This window comes from Lactuca virosa, chromosome 2 (assembly GCF_052849685.1).
Source record: "Lactuca virosa cultivar CGN04683 chromosome 2, Lactuca_virosa_CGN04683_v6, whole genome shotgun sequence".
NCBI classification, from domain to species: Eukaryota; Viridiplantae; Streptophyta; class Magnoliopsida; order Asterales; family Asteraceae; genus Lactuca; species Lactuca virosa.
This window is the reverse complement of record NC_136427.1, coordinates 96542181-96562500: the sequence shown is the minus strand read 5'-3', so window position 1 is coordinate 96562500 and position 20320 is coordinate 96542181. Positions and strand designations below refer to the sequence as shown.

At 34.1% G+C, this 20320-nt stretch overlaps 1 protein-coding gene across 1 annotated transcript; it reads right to left on the bottom strand.

Moving 5' to 3' along the window:
• Positions 1-14932: 14932 nt before the first annotated feature.
• On the bottom strand, positions 14933-18519 carry LOC145159314 (uncharacterized). The gene is made up of 10 exons (XM_079078254.1): positions 18170-18519; positions 17951-18072; positions 17502-17606; positions 17170-17262; positions 16470-16544; positions 16016-16078; positions 15724-15833; positions 15460-15527; positions 15297-15349; positions 14933-15204 (listed from the first exon to the last, which is right to left on the bottom strand). The coding sequence occupies exons 1-8, from the start codon at positions 18411-18413 to the stop codon at positions 15500-15502; spliced, it is 840 nt and encodes a 279-aa protein (XP_078934380.1). The 5' UTR covers positions 18414-18519; the 3' UTR covers positions 14933-15204; positions 15297-15349; positions 15460-15499.
• Between the last annotated feature and the right edge of the window lie 1801 nt (positions 18520-20320).

Here is a 20320-nt window from a genome sequence, read left to right as displayed (position 1 = left end):
CCAAAGTTTAACACTATACTTCCAATTGTCCACGAGCAACCAATCTTTGGTAAACCTCAGATTGTCCTCGATAATTGCTTAATCATTTTAGTAATATCCTGTTCTATTCCTTTTTCCCTCTTAATGCCCTAAGCATTTGGAAAATTTAGAATGGATGCAATCGATCCTATACCCGAAGCATATGGGACATGATTCATGCTATAAAAATTTTATTTTCCATGTTCTCGCAGTTCGAACTATGAAGAGGGATGCCGTAATCATAATCGAATTTTGAGAACGCCACATATATAGAATTTCCTTATGTTGAACCATTCCAACATAACATTCATATATATCCTTGACTAAAGTTGATTAAAATCTCAATCTAAGCTTGTAGAATTGGAATGAAGTATAGAATCCTCTCCCTTAATTATAGCAAAACAACTTTTCAAAGCGAATTGGAACTTTTGTTTTCTATAATTAACATTGCTAACTTGCAACACGTAACATAATAATCATGCTCCCACTAACATGATAATTATAATTTAACCAGCATAACACTTTATGCTTCCACTAGCTTTGACATGTACCCAGAAATCAGCTGGACTTCTAGAAATCAATACTTTACTGACTTTCTTACCAAAGTTCAGTTTTCTGATACGAGATGCTTTGATAAGACTTTATCAAAATCATACACCTTTCCTTAGATAGCTCACATGTGTGTCTAAACAAGTATGAAGAGGGGTGCCGTAATCATAATGTTTAGACCTTCTGCCATTCTCACAAGTTCATGCTAGTGTGCCGGTTAACCACACGCGCTCCACTAATGACTTTGAGAATGCAAATATCACAATTGCTATCTACTTAAAATCTACTTAGTGAAAGAGTTCCCTCACCATCATTTTCATGAATTGGAGAGAAACCTTATGACACTTAGATTTTTTTATGGTGTAAGTGTTCCTATCCATGCGAATTTGTCAAAACCATAATCATAAGACAAGGTTAGTGACAAATCCAAATTCATATGGACTGAACTTGCCCGATCCCATTTTCTTGCCACTTAGTAGCGCAAGGGCCTATCATTTCTTCCAGGTTGTTATGCAAACAATTGAGAACTTATAGAACTCACAAGCATAGTTAACTTAACTGGAGTGGGCACAGAAATATGCCAACACAATGGGTTACAAACCTCAAGTTGTGTGCTAGTTATTAAACAATGGGTTTTATTCTTGATTAGTTCTTGAAACTTTTCCAATATCTTTAAGACTCCCACTGTCCTCTTGACATATAATATTCTCTTGTCAAGAACCATTCCTTGACAAAACAAATATTCAAGAGTCAGTGCGGTTTCTTATCAAGATAAACACTTTTCACAATTGGTCTTAGTTGGTCTCTATTTTATCCAAAACATCACAACTTACCAACTTCAGATGTACAAGAGTAAGAAACATGTTACTCTACATTTGATAAGTGTTATAAACCTTTCTTAAAATTATGTCACTCAAGTTACAATCTTAGAGTATGACTCTAAGACTTGTTTTGGAACGAAGTATGATTTATCTTTTGATTTGACCATTTCCACACTTCACGATTCCTTTCCTTAGCCAAACAAATGCAATAAGGTTTTCTTAGAGGATCAATTTTGATATGGTTCCATAATCACTAAGATAATCATAAAACAAGATACTCAATTGCTCTCCCATCTCTTTAGATTGGAGAAACTTTTACCTTTCTGCCTTATTTGATTCTTCTTATCCGTCCTGTCATACATTGAAACTTTTCCAATGTTTCAGAATTACACTTAAACTTGTAAGTATAATCATATTTACTAAACTTTAGTAAATCATAACGAATAATCTTATCGATCTTTGTGGTGGACCTGACCAGCGCACAACCAAGTGTACCCAATCCTTTAGTCCTTCACTTGACTCGCACATACATGTGAACAAGGAATTAGTCTTAATTTACAAAAGATGAAAATTCTCATTCATCATACAATATAAGTTGCATGATTCCAAGTTTCTATCCAACTTAAACTTGGGTGATGAGAATCTTTCCTTATTTGGAAAATTATGACACTACCACAAACGAAAGAATCAAATCCATTTTACAATATTGCTATCAATGAAATCATATAAACAACGAATTTTCACAAATGTCATCGTAAGGATACTTAAAAAAATAAATAAAATCAAAAATTTTCTTTTATTTTAAAACTTGCAGAAAAAACATATCCATTTTACAATATTGCTATCAATGAAATCATATAAACAACGAATTTTCACAAATGTCATCGTAAGGATACTTCAAAAAAATAAATAAAATCAAAACTTTTCTTTTATTTTAAAACTTGCGGAAAAACTTATCCTTAAAATGCAAATACATATGAAAACATGTTGTTATCTACTCCTAAGCAATCTATCACAACTCTTTAAGCAACAGCTCAAAATTCTGATCATCGAGTCATGCGATCGAAATCCATCTTCGCGATTAGAATTAGCTTACTCTTCTTTAAGCTTCCTCTCTTTTTTTTTATTCTTAAAACTTCAACATGTGACCCAGTCACATCATGTAATAAGAATCTCCAAATAGGAACTTAACAGAGTTAGATAGTGGATTTACCTGAAGGAGAGTCAAACTTTTTGACTTTACCATCCTTATGATCTTTCAGGTAAATTTGGCAGCTTCGCAACCAATGCCCCTTTCTTTGGCAATAGACACATATGTACCTTTTGAGAATGGTACACGGGACAATCTCAGACTAAGCCTTTCTCTTTACCATTTGGTCAACCGAGTTGACTATGGCCAATCCCTTTTCCATTGGGAGGAGAAAGCTTTTCTAGACTTCCAATGTTACCATTGTCAATGTCCATGGAAGTTTAGGAAGTTGATCTTCTAATCAAATTTGCTTTACCAATCCTCCAAATCATTGCTGATTCAGTAGCACCAAGCAAATAGATAAGATCATTAAGGGACATGTCATAGTCTGTTTCATATTAGTCCCAAAAGAAACTCACTATGTGACTTAAAAAGTGATTGAACAACCAACTTTCTCACGACTTTGACACCCAACTCTCCCGGATTGTCGATATGTGACTTCATCTCCAAGATGTGAGCACACATAGACCTTGCTTGCCAATAGGGCTTGAGTGACCTTGAACTATTCAAGAACTTGTGGGTTAGGGAGAATAATTGGAGGAGGTGGAGGAAGTGAAGTATGATTTCCATGAGCCAACCACGGGACATCATCTTCATTAGGAAAGCTTGTTCCAAAAGGACGAGGAAGACAATAGTTGTCTAAACTTAGACATCTATGAGGGAGAAATTCAAGTTTCAGTTGATTTAAGTCCTTAACATAACACCCAATATGAAATATTAAGGCTAGGACCCAACAAACTATTTTATAACTTGGAAGAGGGATGCCGTAATCCAAGCTATAAAATATTTGAAGGTAGGTAAATGACGATTTACCAATTTCCACCATGAAAAACAAAATAAATTATTAAGTTTTAATTGGATTGAAACTCCTACATCTTTTGAGATTCATTGAACTTTCAATGGTATGTTTAAATCTCGATTGTGCCCTCTCAAGTTTGTGATTGGGATGCCGAGGATCACAAACAAGGTGTGAATAACCATGCAATTTGACTTGGTACCCTTAATTTTATCACCCAATCGATGTGCCAGTTAACCACACGCGCTCCACCGATCTATGATATAATTTAAGTCACCCTTTGCCACACATTGTCAGTCCCATGCTAGTGTGCCGGTTAACCACACGCGCTCCACTAACGACTTAACAAGGGTGCAAAGTGTAATTTCATGGCTTAGCACCATATCACATTTTCCTAAGTAACTAAGATTGAGAATTAATAAGTGTTTAGTTACTTAGTATTTATCATTATACTTTAATGAAAGGAGAATTAGAGTCCTATCCTACCCGTTCGACTAACGACCCTCCACCAGTCAAGGAAGCGGTGGGTGAGAGTGGACACCCATTAAACTGCCATTTTATAGGCAGTAACCTTATACCCCCCTTAGAGACCGGCTTCGTGAATGAGGCCTACTAACGGTAAGATTGACTTTATCTTATACATATATATAACCATTAACTTTTAATATTATAATAGTATAAGGTTGAATTTTAAACTTTTAAAATTCTAAGGTTTGATTTGGAATTAAAGTATACATAAGGAGGTAACTTTGCAAATTCCAAAACTTGAGGGCAAGTTTTGAAACTTTTCAAAACTCTTAGATTTTCATAACTTATGAGTTTAATTAAGGTTTTGAAAATCTTTAATGAAGAGACTCTTGAACATCCATAACTTGAGGACAAGTTATGGAGTTCATAAAACTATTTATGACAAAAAGACTCTTCATTTTGTAAAACATGACAATTTTATGAGTTTTAAGAGTCATAAATGTGACTTTTCATATAATCTTGAGGACAAGTTACAAAAACACATTTTATGAACTACTTCTAGATCAATTTAGATTGAAAACAACTAACACATAACTTTTTCATTAATCTAAATTAACTCATAAAACAAGGTAACACAAAAACTTTTGGTGTTCCATAACTTGAGTACAAGTTATGGAGTCCATTCAATGTCATTGAGATCAAAAATTACACTAACAAACAATTTGCACATAATTCCTATGATCTACCAAAACTCATAAGCATGAACAATCCATATCAACAATTTTCAAGAATCATATAAACATATATAAAACTTGAAACTTTGATAATAACTTTGAAATTGGTTTACCATAATCATTACCATATTTAAAAACAGGTTTTATAAGTCCAAAATAGTTAAAGGTAATGATTCTAAACAAATTCAAGCACCAAAACTCGAAAATCTGCACTCAGGAGCACCAACTCGTCGAGTGCATGAACTAACTCGGCGAGTTGGTTGAAGATACACATGAACTCGTCGAGTTCCTTCATGGACTCGGCGAGTCCACTGTCCAGTGAGCATTTTTTTCGACATTTTCAGCAAACAACATCAAGTATAATTGAAAATAAGCCTAGACCCTGATACCACTGTTGGGTTTTGAGCATTCTAACATTCCTAAGGTGTTCATGCAACCCTAAATACCTTGGATCTACGTTTTCACTAATTATAAATGAAATGGAGTTTCCAAGGTATTAAACCTACAACTAGCATACAATTATCATATACCACACAAGAATCTAGTTAAGATAACATACGTTATGGTGGTGATTGAAGTCTTTATGTATCTAGCCTTAAGAGCTTAGCCCCAATAGTGTGGAAGCCTCGAGTGGAATTACAACACATCATGAACAAAGGAGGAACTTTGAGAGAGAATCTCCATGCACCCAAAACCACCATGAACTCCAAGAATACCCCTGGTCACGATTTTGGGCAATGAAGTATGTATTTATATGTGGGATTTCTAGGGTCATGGATATAACCCAAATCCATACCCATGGGTCTTATGATCCATGGTTCATGTGGCCCAACTCTTTATGTATCCATACATAAACTTGGTCCAACATGGATCATAATCCCAACACACATAAATATAACTAATTAACATAATTATTCCCCATAGATTTAATTAGTCTCGTTTTGATCAATAAATCAATTCTAAATTAATTCTTGATCAATACTAATTAAAACCATATGATTTCATATTAATATATTAGTACTTATAATATATTAATAAATCATGTATAACCTTCCCTCAAGAGTCCATCCTAACAAATTGTCCTGATGATATGCAACCCAAATGGACCATGCTACTCTCGGGTCAAGTACATACTAATAATAGTTATGGGCTTAGACATCTAATCCAACAAGTTAAACGCGCGATACATCAGACCATTCGAGATTCTTGCCCGAATTGGTCTGGTGGCCTATAAGCTGTAGCTACCCTCGGAGCTCAGCAACGTAAACCCCGTGTTCCATGTATCAAATTTGAAAAAGTGCTTATCGGAGGAAACCCTTGTCATTCCTCTAGAAGAGATTGAGATAAACGAGAATCTCTTGTTCGTTGAAGAACCGGTCGAGATAATGGATAGGGAGGTGAAGCGCACGAAACAGAGTCGCATTCCGATTGTGAAGGTTCGATGGAACGCTAAGCGTGGATCGGAATTCACTTGGGAACGCGAAGACCAAATGAAGCAGAAGTACCCTCACTTATTCTCACATTCATGATCCTACCTTTCAAAAGAATTTCGGGACGAAATTCCCTCTAACGGGGGGATGATGTCACAACTAGCATTTTTAGCTAGGAAATTTTGTGCTCATGTAAACATCAACTATTGTAAGACTTGTTCTAGCACGTTAAAGTTTACATTATGATTTCTAATGAACCATGTGTTGTTATAATGCAAAGCATATATGTCTCTCTATCTTTCCCAAATCTCTCTATGTCTCTCAATCTCTCCTATATCTCTCTATGTATTTCAAATCTCTCCCAAATCTCTCTATGTATCTCAAATCTCTCCCAAATCTCTCTACGTATCTCAAATCTCTCCCAAATCTCTCAATGTAGTTTCCTTAGTCAAACCAACTCAAAAAGAAAGGAGAAAATTTGAAAGAGCAGGCCCAGTTTGGAACCCCTTAAGTGACTTCGGACCCTCCCACCCGGACAATCTCGCATGCTCCGGACCAAACCCTCTTGGAAGACTATCCACTCCGGAATGCCTCGCCTACTCCGGAAGTTTCGCAGCTTCGGACCGGAAGCCTTTTTGCTTCGGAACTCTCGCAGCCTCGAAAGAAAAGGACTCCGGATAGGGGCTGACTTCGCAACCCTCGACTCCGGAAGATGTTGTGCGACTCCGGAATCCTGAGAAGAGCTTCGGAACCCATGGTCTGACTCCGAAACTCACCATTTGACTCCGGATTTTGGACCATTTCGGACCTTTTCTTCATTTTAATGTATTTTGACGTCGGGAATCCCACCAAACTCATATTTTTCATAACTTAGACCCCTTAAACCCCCATTTTATGCCAAATTTGAATATTTAAAACTTATTTACATAAAATAATATTTAAGATTTATAAAGATATTATTTTAAGTCATGATGAGAATAAGATAAGGATAAGAGGGTTTGACTTTGTGATTTGATGTAATTCCCATTCTCCATGCAAATCACAGTAACACATGCATTACCCACCAAATAACAATGTTTGAACCATCAGATTTCCATGCACATATTTCCCCCATTTTTCTTTTATCCCCTTAAAGCAACGGCAATAAGAGACCCTTGAACTCCCCCATTTCTCTCACTTCTCTCATATTCTCTTTAATACTCCTCTCAAGAGCAAGAACAATGATCTTGTTAAAGGCTAAATTTCTCAAGTTCTCCTTAGAGTTTTTAAGTAAGTTTTCCACTCATCTAGTATTTCATATAAGTTTCAAGATAAATTCACATTATTTTTACCCATAATGATATGTGAGAAAAACTCTTAGGATAACATTCCTTCCAAGGAAGTTCCTCAACTCATCCAAGAGTTTAAGCTTGAGCTTTTCACCCCCATCACTCCAACCAACTCATCAACCAACTTAAGGTGAGCTTCATACCCCTATTTTTTCGAGTTTTTATGATTTTTTGGGGAGAATACAAGTCAAAACCTTGTTTTAAACCTTCATATATTTGCTTGTTATACTTGTATGCTAAGTTTTACGTGCTAAAGTTATGAAAAACTCCAAGAACTCGAAATCTTAAGGAAGTCTCAAGAGTTTGAATCATATTTCACAGATTATGTAAAGAAACAAGAACTAGTGTGTTACAAAATATAAGTTACCAATTTTTTTTGACAAAAGCCATAAGTATTTACGTCAAAAATTGCTTAAACAAGTATTTTGGAGGAAATGGACCACTTTCAACAATTCACATAGCTTTGAGCCACCTTTTGACAAATATGAGTCTCATTTGATAAATTATAAAATGAAGGACCATTTTTGCCAACATCGAGATTATCAGGCTATTTTTGACAAGCCTGATTTATAAAGGAGTATTTCCTCAAACGAAAAGGAAATAACTAGTCAACGGGTACATTATTGTTATTTATGTCAAAAATAACGGATTACAACGATTTTTTCTCAAACACCTGTTACTATTCTAGTCAGATGCATCTTCACAGTACCTATATATATATATATATATATATATATATATATATATATATATATATATAAAATAGTGTACGCTTAAAGTCCTGTAAGAGTTATAACCAGAGTCTCCTGGAGGGGGAGCAGTAATTTGTGTATAGATCTATATGGGGTTGACACCCTGCACCTTCGTTGTTCGCTACAGCTAGACCAGCCGGTCTAGGGTGACAAATGTCTTAAACGAAACTGACGCCTGAAGAACGTCGGAACAGTCACTCCGTCATATTAGTATGGTTATAACGACTCACTTAGAATATAACAGTTATTATTATTTAGAACTTTACGCAAGTTACACCTTTCGATCGTAAACAACTATTGTTTGAATACGTTAAACAAAGCTTTTACCACACGAAGTCTTAGGGTTTCAAGACTGCTATTTTATACATCATAAAATATAGGATTTTCTGGGGAAAACGATTTTATACGCTTTCGAAAACGATAAACTAAACACACATGTAACTATACTTGATAAGAAACAAGACCTACAACTATTATGATAAGAAAATATGGGATTTTCTGGTCTCCAACTATCATAGATTTTTATACCAAATGCTTATGAACTCACCAACATATTTTATGTTGACGCTTTTCAAACGACTTGTATTCACAGGAAATCAACAAGCAGGTTAATGGAAATGCGGATTCAAGTTTATTTTGATGTAGTTTGAAATGTACTCAATGTTGTCTCTTTTGTGTAATTCAAGAACATAAAAAAGATGTAAAACAATGTAAGTTTGTTATCAATGTATGATGTTTGGATTCGCTATGTTTCATTTATATTCAATTGTTATGATACTGCGCAATGACGTCACCCGCCTCCGGACGTTTCCGCCGTTCTGGTCCGGGGGGGTGACAAAGAGGGTCAATCTCATATTGACAAAACCAATTGGCAGAATGCCATGGAAGAAGAAATGAGTTCTTTACAAAAGAATCAAACATGAGTTAGTGAAACTCCCTAAAGGAAAGAAGGCCTTGAAAAACAAATGGGTTTTCATGTTGAAGAAAGATGTCAAGGGAAATACTACGAAGTATAAGGTGGGACTCATTGTCCAAAGTTTCCAAAAAAAGAAGGAATCGACTTTGATGAAATTTTTTCTCCAGTTGTGAAGATGATGTCTATTCGAGTTGTACTCGGATTGGTTGCTAGTTAAGCTCTTGAACATAAGCAGATGGATATGAAAACAACCTTTCTCCATGGTCATATGGATGAAGAAATATACATGGAACAACTTGATGGTTTTAAAGTACCAAAGAAAGAGCATCTCGTATGTACATTAAAGAAGAGCCTTTATAGTCTTAAGCAAGCCCCAAGGCAGTGGTACAAGAAGTTTGACTCATTCATGGCAAGTCATGAGTTCATAAGAATCGTTGCAGACCATTATGTCTACCTGAAGAAGTTTCTAAATGGAAAATTTGTCATCCTTTTGCTCTATGTGGATGATATGTTAATAGTGGGCCAAGATGAAATGATGATATACAACTTGAAGAAGGATCTAAGTTCTTTGATATGAAATACTTAGGCCCAAGGCAACAAATATTGGGCATGAACATTATCCGTGATAGAAAATCAAGAAAATTGTTCTTATCATAGGAGGAGTATGTTGAACGTGTGACCAAAAGGTTTAGCATGGAAAATGCCAAGCCCATTGATATGCCCTTGGCTAATCACTTCAAGTTGAGTAAGAAAAATCGTCCCTCTTCTGAGAAAGAAAAAGAAGAGATGAAAGTAGCCCCTTATTCCTTAGTCGTAGGAAGTCTTATGTATGCAATGGTGTGTACAAGACCAGATATTGATCATGTTGTCGGTGTTGTGAGTAGATATCTAGCTAATCTGGGAAAGCAACATTAGGAAACAATCAAGTGGATACTTCGATGCCTTAAGGGTATTTCGAAACTATGTTTATGTTATGGGGGAGCAAAGCCAATCATGGAATGCTATACAAATTCCGATATGGTAGGAGATCTTGATAATAGGAAATCTACATCAAGTTACATTTTCACTTTAGCAGGAGGGATATCTCATGTCAATCCAAGTTACAGAAGTGTGTAGCGCTGTTAACAACAGAAACCGGGTATATTTTTGTTGTTTAAGCTGGGAAAGAGCTTATATGGATGGAACGGTCTCTTCAAGAATTAGGCTTTCCATAAGAAGAGTACATCATTCATTACGGTAGTCACAATGCTATGGACCTAAGCAAGAACTCGATGTACCATTCCCATACAAAACACATTGATATCCATTATCATTGGCTTAGAGAAGTAATCGAGGGACGAGAATTGAAGTTGTTAAAGATCAACACCAATGAAAATCCTATAGACATGTTGACCAAGGTGATGACACAAGAGAAACACAAACTATGTGCTGACATAATTGAGATGAGGATTGTTGGACGGAGACTGGAGGAGGAGATTTGTTGTCTTCCAGCCTCCAAAGTAACAGTGGCCACCTTTGTTGACAAAATGGAACCTAGGTTATCAAAGTCTTCCTACCCTATGATGAACAGAATAAATGATGTCTGGAGAAGTAGTAGCTGCCATGACTATGAATAGAGGTTTGATCTTCAGTTGTAATGCATCCCAAACACAGAGAGTAAGACAGTATACCACTAGAGTGTGAGTGTTAGAAAGAGCGTTGGTTTTTTGTAATAGTTGAGTGTGAGAGTTGCTCCTTCTATTGCAATTCTATTTTGGGAGAATTTCATATACACCCTTAATAAAGACTAAAATATCATATTTGCCCGAGCTAATCTTTGAATATCATATTTATCCTTTATAAGCTTTTAAAATATCATATTTACCCAAATTTTATTTTTTTAATATTTTTAAACTTTTTTATAATCATTTTTTTTATTTATAATCATTCTAAATATAAGAAAGATATAGAATGACTAAAACACTCTTCTTATTTTTCATGAATTGTCTTTCAATGGTTATTCATCTTCCATCTTTTCCCCAAATTAATCTTCTTCATTACCGGCACACCTTCGCCTCCCTCTTACTGCCGCCACCCACGGTCACTTCACTACATCGTATCTCTCAATAGGCGTGGCTTCTTCTTTTTTGACTACAGGCAAGATCATCTCAAATATTGTTTAATTTTCAACAATTGAGGTCGTACTCATCTGGGTTTTGTTTTTAAATCACAATTTGCAGGTTAAGTTTTATGATTTGGATTGATTGTTCTTATATGTGTATATTTTGGTGTGCTACGCACATACTTTAACTGTAATTCTTTAGACTCAAACTATTGATTGGTTTGTAAATGGGATGTTCGTAAACTATTTTAACACACAAATTGATGTTGTAACCTAATCACAATAATTCCTCAACCTGATATTGGTTTGGGTTGTAGTTTCAATATGTTTATTTTTCAATTCCGAGTTTGTCCGGTTTGAAATACACGGATGGTCGATGCAACTTATAATTAATTTCGATTCAATAGTTTTCGTCCGCCGTCCTCAAGGTTGGAATCTAAGTAATATCGACTTTCTGATATCGAATTGTTCCTGAGTTTGACTTCCTATGAACACTAGCATAATCTCCATCTTGGAACACCTCACAGTTTTCTACCTATGAAAAGGGGTGATCACAAGAAACGTAATGAAATTCCATGGATGAACCACGTGGGTGAAAGCCCAAATCAAAGTATTAGTCTTTTTATTTTGATGTCTTTACAACAAAGATGATAGTTAATTGATATTTTAAACTTAACTTTTATAATAAGGATATAATAGTCAAATTGATAAAAATAATAATTTAAAATGATTAAAAAATGTTAAAAAAAGAATTTGGGTAAATATGATATTTTGAAATCTTAAAAAGGATATATATGATATTTAAAGATTATGTTGGGTAAATATGATATTTTGAAGTTTATTAAGGGCATATATGAAATTCTCCCTTCTATTTTCGTGTTGAATAGAAGAGTTTTCCAATTCCAACATGGATATGGAGGGAAGGTGAGAGATATTGAAGGAAAATCGTGTTCCCCAGTTTAATTGATGGAGGGAAAGTGAGGGGAAGAAAAGGATTTTGGAGTCATATTTTCCTTTCAAATTTTCTTCCCAAGTCGGGCGGATTCCGAAAGAAAGTGAAGGGAAGGAAAATCTTTTAGTTTTATTTTATCTTCCCTCCTAACTCGGGACACGGAAACTTAAAATTTTCCTTTAATTTCCTTCGAATTCGGGAACACGGAATAAGGAAATTTTTCCTTCCCCTCATTTTCTTTCTATCAATATTTTCCTTCCATTTCCTTTATTGAACTAACAAAAAAAAAAAAAAAAAAAAAAAAAAAAAAAAAAAAGCTCAGGAACAAAATGTTAAGTAGGAGCAATGTGCACTGGCGGCAGTAAGTGGTGGCCGCAACTGGTAGATGAGAAAGAGAGCGAGAACGTGGCAGCATAACAAGGACTTTAGGAATGAAGAGGGTTTACTGGGTAGTTTCTGTCTTCGTTCTACTTGTGTCAACCCTTTATATACATCACCTGAAACCAATGTTTTAAAAACCGGTTTGAACCGGTTGGACCGGGAACCGGGGGAGGGAGCGGTTCGATTATCACCGGTTTTATGTCGATTTCTGAACCGGATTAAACCGGCCGGTTTTTAAAAAAAAAAACCCGGTTGAACCGGTCAAAATAAACCGGTTAAACCGAATAAAAACACATGAAAAAAAAACCATTACATAATAAACTTTGGTGAGTTTTTTTTCAAATCTATTTAATTTTCTCTAAATAAAATCATACGATAAATGTTATAAAGTTTTTTGATGTGTTTGTATTCATTTAAAACTATATTTTGTTTCGGTATTATACTTTATTTTCTTTTTGATGTATATGGATTGTTGTCAAACACTAAAACTTATGGTTATGTGTTATTTTAATGTATTTGAATTAATCTACAACTTATTTTAATGTGTATTTTTAATGTTTGAACTTGTAAACATCAAATTCATGATTTATATATGTATGTATGTGTAGGAAAATAGGAGAAAAAATAAAAACTATTGAAACCGGTTTACTCCGGCAGTCGAACCGGTTACATCGGGAACCGGTCACCATACCGGTTCAACTAAAAAACATTGCCTCAAACCTTGTGTTTGCTTAGAAAAGCTATGGAATGGGTTGGGTTGGGCCGCTGGGTTATAATGTTTAGATATCTCGCTAATGAATATTTTGTGTTATTCACTAAGTTTCGTATTGTCCATAACCGTTCTAAAAAGATAGCCTGAAATGATCAATTATTTAGGTAAAAATTAACTTTACTTTTTTTGACATAATAGATTGTTAATTTCATTTATTTTTATGAGATGGAACATTTCTTTTCGTGAGCTTGTGTTGGCACATCAAGCCTGGATGATACATAAATGAAAGAGAATTCCTACTAAATTGTGAAAAATCGAAGGCAAAAAAGACGAAGTAGAAATGCTAGTGATTTGCATGAACCAAGTTACTTATTGTCAGAAAAAATAATAAAAATTATGTATTTTTTATTAAACTTTGGACATAATTAAGTACATACATGTGTATATTATTAATCCTTAGTGAGTTGTGCTCTTTTACGTGAGAACTTCGAAACAATATATGATATGCAAAATGAAGTATGAATGAATGAGATATTGATACTCAAAGTTGAATGTCTCCAATGAAATTTTGGCAAACCAAGCAGGTGTGGGAACATGTGCCACATAGGAGTGAGAAGTAACTTTCATGGGTTTATAAGGGTGGTGAGAGTATCTTGGGATGGTGGGATTTGGGTTGGAGGTATCGGGGTACCTCCAGGGTGGTTATCTCTCCATATGTGGTACAACTAATCTCTCTCTCTCTCTCTCTCTCTCTCATTGAGTGGGTTAGGAAATATGTTATTTTTAGGTGTTATAAATTACAAAAGATGAAATAAATAGGAAAGAGAAAATTGATGTGAACCGATATAAAACTAATGTGACAGTGGGTTGAATGAGTTGGAGTTTTCTACTCCTACCACCCTACCATGGTAGTGTAAGTGTAAAGGCTAACAAATTCTTTTGTATGGTTTTTACTCCAAGACCTATCTATGTGTGCACGTATGAGGTGTGAATTGTGGATTTTATAGACTAAAGTTGTCGAACTTTTGTGTAAGCACAGCCGACGAACACAAATGCAACTCCAAAATCTCGAGTGTGTGCAACTATGTTTTTGCTAAATTTATTTGTCTGTTTCAGTTTTTCAATAACTGAAATGCATTGAATGCCTATTAATCAGATTTTAATTAATTGTGATTGTTAATCTGTTATAATCTTCACTATAAATAGACCTTTGGTTCTCATTATGATCTAGCTGAATAGCTACGAAAATACTCTCCGACAACATTTTGAAGCAAGTGGTCATCTCCGACAACACCATCTTCGTCGATTGTTGTACCATAAGAACATACAGCTAATCTGTTTAAGAGAATCATGTCAAACAAGAGCTTTAGTGACTTCATCTTATTTGTTTACTCACCTCTTCTCCAGCGTTTATGCACCTTTGTTGAAAAATGTTATGCAAAGTTAAGTAACTAGAACTTTAGTTTACAAAACAGTTTTATTTTATTGGTATTTTAAAACTAATAGTTTCTTATCAGTTTTAAGACATCTTTTAGACAATCGCTTTTTGTAACAAATGGTTGATTACCCATTTATGAGATTAATCCTAGATAGCTTTTATTAGGAAATAAGCTGATATTTATGCTGTTAGGTTGGTAAAGAAGGGTGTGGTTGTGGGAGATAATGTTGTCATCATTGTTTTGCAAAGGCACTCTAAGTTCCAAATAACTTTTTAGTCGCAAAACATTGCAAAATAAAAGTCCCATACAACTACCTTATTATAATAATAGCAAACAAAAACCCTGAATCAATCAGACTCAACATGATGGATAGTTTGGGTAAATAGACAATTTAGGTTGAAAATCTAGCAAATGGCTTAGTTTAAAACATTACAAAATGAGAATTATTGGAAATTTCATGGAAGAAATACGAGTCCATAAACTCAAACTCATGCAGAATACAAGATCTTTGAGTCTCTCTTATAAATTATAGCCTCCAAGATTGATGCCTTCATCTATCTACATAGCACACAGCAAACAACACTTACATAATTGAAATTTCTTTATTCTGATTAATCAGTCACAGTAACAAAGTACTCTATTTCTATTACCTGATTGATATAATAGTGTCAGATGAAGGAGCAAAATAACATTTAACAATTTCCTGCACATTTGAATACACATTGTCTTGTGTAAAAGGAACTTACAACTTGAAGATGCTACAAGTATTTATTTAAATATAAAAGAATAATAATAGTATAATAGTAATAATACCATCCACAATTGTGTGTTACTGTCTCCTTTCAAAGCTGTTTCAGGAACGAGACAACACCCCTTTTGAGCTGCATAAGTATTTTCAATGTTGTTTTTCTTATTAAGCCATTGTACTTTGAAAATTCTTCCTTGTTAGGACATTATATTTTACTTATAAAAAATCTACCCATTTGTATTTAGATGACATTAATAAATATATATATATATATATATATAAGTGAGTAGATTTTACAAATTTTATAATTGGTAGTGAATTTAAAAAACCTGGGCACGGTCCCACGGCGTCTTGGGTCGTATTCTGTTGCTTGTCTAAGAGCCCTTGCAAATGCCTTGAATGTTGCCTCAATGATATGGTGAGAATTTTTCCCAGCAAGCTGCAGTTCATATTCATATGTTAAAAAGAAAAGGGTTAATTACAAGAAATAACATTAAATGCTTTATTATAGCAACTTCATTCAAATACAAAGCAATTTTCACTGCTATAATTAGGTGAATTTTTCAAAGTACAATGCTAATAATACAATGACAGTGTAATATGAAAATTTACTGAAATTACCTGGCGGATGTGAAGTGTCATTCCAGATGTATTGACCAAAGACTGGAAAAAGTGCTCCACAAGCTGTGGTTAACAAAATTGTTAGTGATATGATTACAAAAAATAATTCATTAACTAAATAACTTCAGCATATATCATGGTGCTAAATGCAAGATATAGCAACCTACTTCTGTTTATTTGTTAATTGAAGGATCCTATCCTACTTTCATTTTTTTTTCTTATTTTTGGCATTGTACTTTAAAAAATCCACCCAATTATACCATTATACTACTAATTTTTTTTCTTATTAATATTGTACTTTGGAAATCTACAAGATTATAGCATTGTACTTCTAATTAAGACATTGTATTTCGATTATAGTGGTGAAAAATGTTTTCTTTTTGGATGACATTGCTATAATTGGGAAGTTTTTTCAAAGTACCAGATGCTATAATAAACAAATAAATGGAAGTACCTGTGTGTCATATGTTCCAACTCTCTCAGTGGGAATCTGCAAGTCATAACTTAAATGTGGCCTTCCAGATAAATCCTACAAAAATAATTACTATAAGCATGTATATAATATAGGTTTCCACTAGGATACATAAAAAGCAGTAAATAAGAGTAGGGATAATCTTAATATCCTCAAAATTATGTTATTGAAATGTACTTTACTTTTAACAACACTAAACAGACCATAAATTTCACCTGCTGTAGACAGCAAGTGTTCCTGTTGTTGTAGCACTGTTTCCACACAACTAAAAATTACATTTGTAATTTGTTATATGTATTGTTTTTATATATAATGTATTTTTTCTTTCCAACAAATGTACTGTATAATTCATGGTTTCAACTTGATACTATTCATTTTTCTTTTCACTTAATGTAAGCTACATATGATTACTTCTTTTTGATTAATGCTGAAAAAACAACTTAATAGAGAAAGTCATGGAAAGGAGGCTTTCCCAACTTTTTACAAATTTGCCCTCGTTTATTTTTTCCTTCCATTTTCCCATGTCTGATTTTCTCCAATATTTTTAGACATCATTTATCCGGACAGCACTTAATGAGAAAAAGAAAAAGAAATAGTGTCTTACACTGATACAATTATACTTATGTTATTATTTATTAATTATTATTATTATTGTGATGATATTGATGCAAATGATATTTACCAGAGAAACATGTACAAGTGCCTCATCAAGTGGAGCTGTGAAGTCACCAAATCTGTTAATTCCTTTCCTATCACCAAGTGCATTAAGCAAAGCCTGTTGAAAAGCAAAGTGGAGCTTAACTTATACTCTAAGCTAATAGAAAATATAATGTCAACATTTGTAAATATTAAAGGGCTAAATGCAAGAAACAACAATGTACTTTCATTTATTTGTTTATTATAACATCTTGCTTTCATTTCTTTCTATAATGAACATATGAATGGAAGTGTGGTGTTGTTTCTTGCATTTAATATAATAATAAAAGATAAAAGGATTTATCATTGTAAGATCACCGTTCCAATGGCAAGGGCAACATCTTCATTAGTATGATGATCATCAATGTGAGTATCACCAACAGCTTTCACATGCACATCAAATAATCCATGGGAAGCAAGTTGCTGATATGAAAGACCACAAATAATGAGCATGAAATGGATAGATCAAATACATAGTAATCATAAAAGTTATTTTGCTCTCTTAAGCCATCTTTCATGCCTTCTTCTTATCTCTATCTCTCTTAAGCAACTTCACCAATGAAATAAACCTCATCGGAACATTAAAAACTCTCCTATTTCTATAATTTCTACAAGTTTCACAACTACATTGAAAACAATATTCAACTCATCAAGTGGAAGTTTAGTTCAACTTGAATTGAAAAGTGAAAATGCAGAGAAGTTTTGGAGAGTAACATAAACAAACAAAATCTAAAAGCTCAAAAGTTCGTAAGATTAAATATACTGACATCTAACATGTGATCAAGAAAGGGAATTCCAGTGCTGCTATCAGGTGAACCAACACCATCCAAGTTTAATTTCACCGCCACATTCGTTTCATTCGTAACCCTTTTTACCGACCCAATTCGATCTTTAATTGAACATGCAAAAACAAAATCATACAAACAACTAAGAATGCGATTGATTAAACCATCAATATGACATAAACGACCAGAAATTAGGGTTACCAGTATCCATAGGAGAATCAGTGGTTGTCGCAGAGCCATGGTCCTTGACGAGAGAAGAGGCGTTACATATTGTTGCTCTCTGCGACTCCATTGAGTTGAACCTATTTCGTTGATTGATGGAAACGAGTGGATTCTTGATTTGGTTAGATGTGGGGACAAGAAGAAACCTAGATTTGAGGAGCGGAGAAGAAGATGATGATGAATTGTTGTTTACAAAACAAGTGTGGGGCACACTCAACTCCATCGAGTGCAGGAAGAAGGCAAGAACAGAGGCAAACGATGATGAAATGTTGTGGGTTTTAAGGAGCCTGTTGCCCTGTTTAACTCGGCATGAGACAAAAACGAGATAGAGAACTCAAAAGCATATAACAAACATTTTTAAAGGTAAATTTCTATAAAAACAGGTAAAAAGAAATTGGAAAAACTAAAAGAGTTAGGGGTTGTTTGGTAACCTCTTAATTAACAAATCAAGAGGCAACCTCTTAATTATTCGGATTAAGAGTGTTTGGTGGCTTATGAATTAAAGCCTCTTAAACTTTCAGAAGCCTCTTAAACTTTCAGATTTCAGCTTATACCTTACTAAAAAAGAAACGCGCTCTTCCCTCTTTTGCCCTCATACACATTCATCCATCAAACACACACCGATTCTACGATTCATCGTCCCTTTGTTCTTTTCCCACATCCGAACAACTCCAGCGATGATCATCTCCTCCCATCGTCGACCAACTCCGCCAACCTTTTCCCGTTGTCGACCTCGAACAGCATAGCCGCCCCCATCTTCGACCTCACACACACGAAACGCCATCGTCGCCAGTGATGGTATCCGCCCTCGACAGCGCCGACGACCGCCACTGAACCGCCTTGACGCACCGGGTTTGTTTATCTCTAATTTTCTAAAATCGATTTTTGTGAAATCTATTCTTCTAGTCTACACATGAAATCATTCCCCCGTGATTTGTTATTAGCTATGATACATGATTTTGAAGTCTGATCGGCTGCTAGGGTTGTTTGACCACTTTCAATTTTGCTGCACATGAATGGAATTGAGGTGAAAATTTGTTTTTTTTTCTTTTTTCTTTCTTTTTTTGAAATCTGATTTGGTGCAATCTCAAGAAATTCAGAAATATGTTGGATGTATCATTTAGTTGATGATTGTCTCCCTAGACTACTAGTATAATTAGGCATTTAAAATGAAGGTTATGGCTGGAAAAGGTTGATACATTAGTTATTGAGGAGTTTTTTTTTTCAAAAAATGAAGGTTATGGTGTTTCCCTGGAGTTTTTTTTTTACATAAATATTGTTTATCTTTTATAAATTTGTTATTTGTTTTAGTTAAAAAGGTTCAACAAAATAACGAGGTTTATTTTAAAAAAATGAGATTTGTTACTGCCACTGCTACATATTAGATTATATATAAGTTTTAATGGGGTGGCAGTTTATTTGCTTAAATTATAAAAAAGTTTCAAAGTGAAGTTTTTCTTTGTGTTATTTTATCTTTAAGAAGACATATAACTCCAGGGTACCTTATGAAATTAAGATAGACCCGTTTATTCGGCAAACAAGCGAGGGTGTTGATCGGGTAATTTTTTCGGCTTTCGGGTAATTTGGGTTTTTCATGTTAAAAAAATACCCGTTACCCGACCCAAATTAAATTTGGGTAATTCGGGTATCGGGTCGGGTTTGGGTAATTCGGGTATTACCCGAAATATATAATTTTTTTTTTTAAATTTCATCTAAAAATAAATTTAATGAAATAAATACGTCGTGCTTTATTAATCTTGTTTATATAAACAAACGAGGCATAAATGAAGTTACTGAAGTTTTGAACATTGATATTTTTTAGTCAATAATACCTGAGATATCAAGTAAATTTTAACAACTTAATCTAATCTAGTAAGATGTTAAAAAAACAAATACTTAAAGATCTTAATTTAAAAGTTTCAAATGTTTAAGATAATTGTAGCCATAAGTTTTGTCATGTTCTGAAATTTCGTCAAGATAATGAGTTTGTTAGTTGCAATAAAACTATAATCTAGAAAACAATTAAGTTTTAAAGAACATGATGATATATAAACAATTACTTTTAATATTGTTAGTGTCATATTGTCATAATAAAATAGATTCATGTTTTACAATAATGATAGTTAGTTT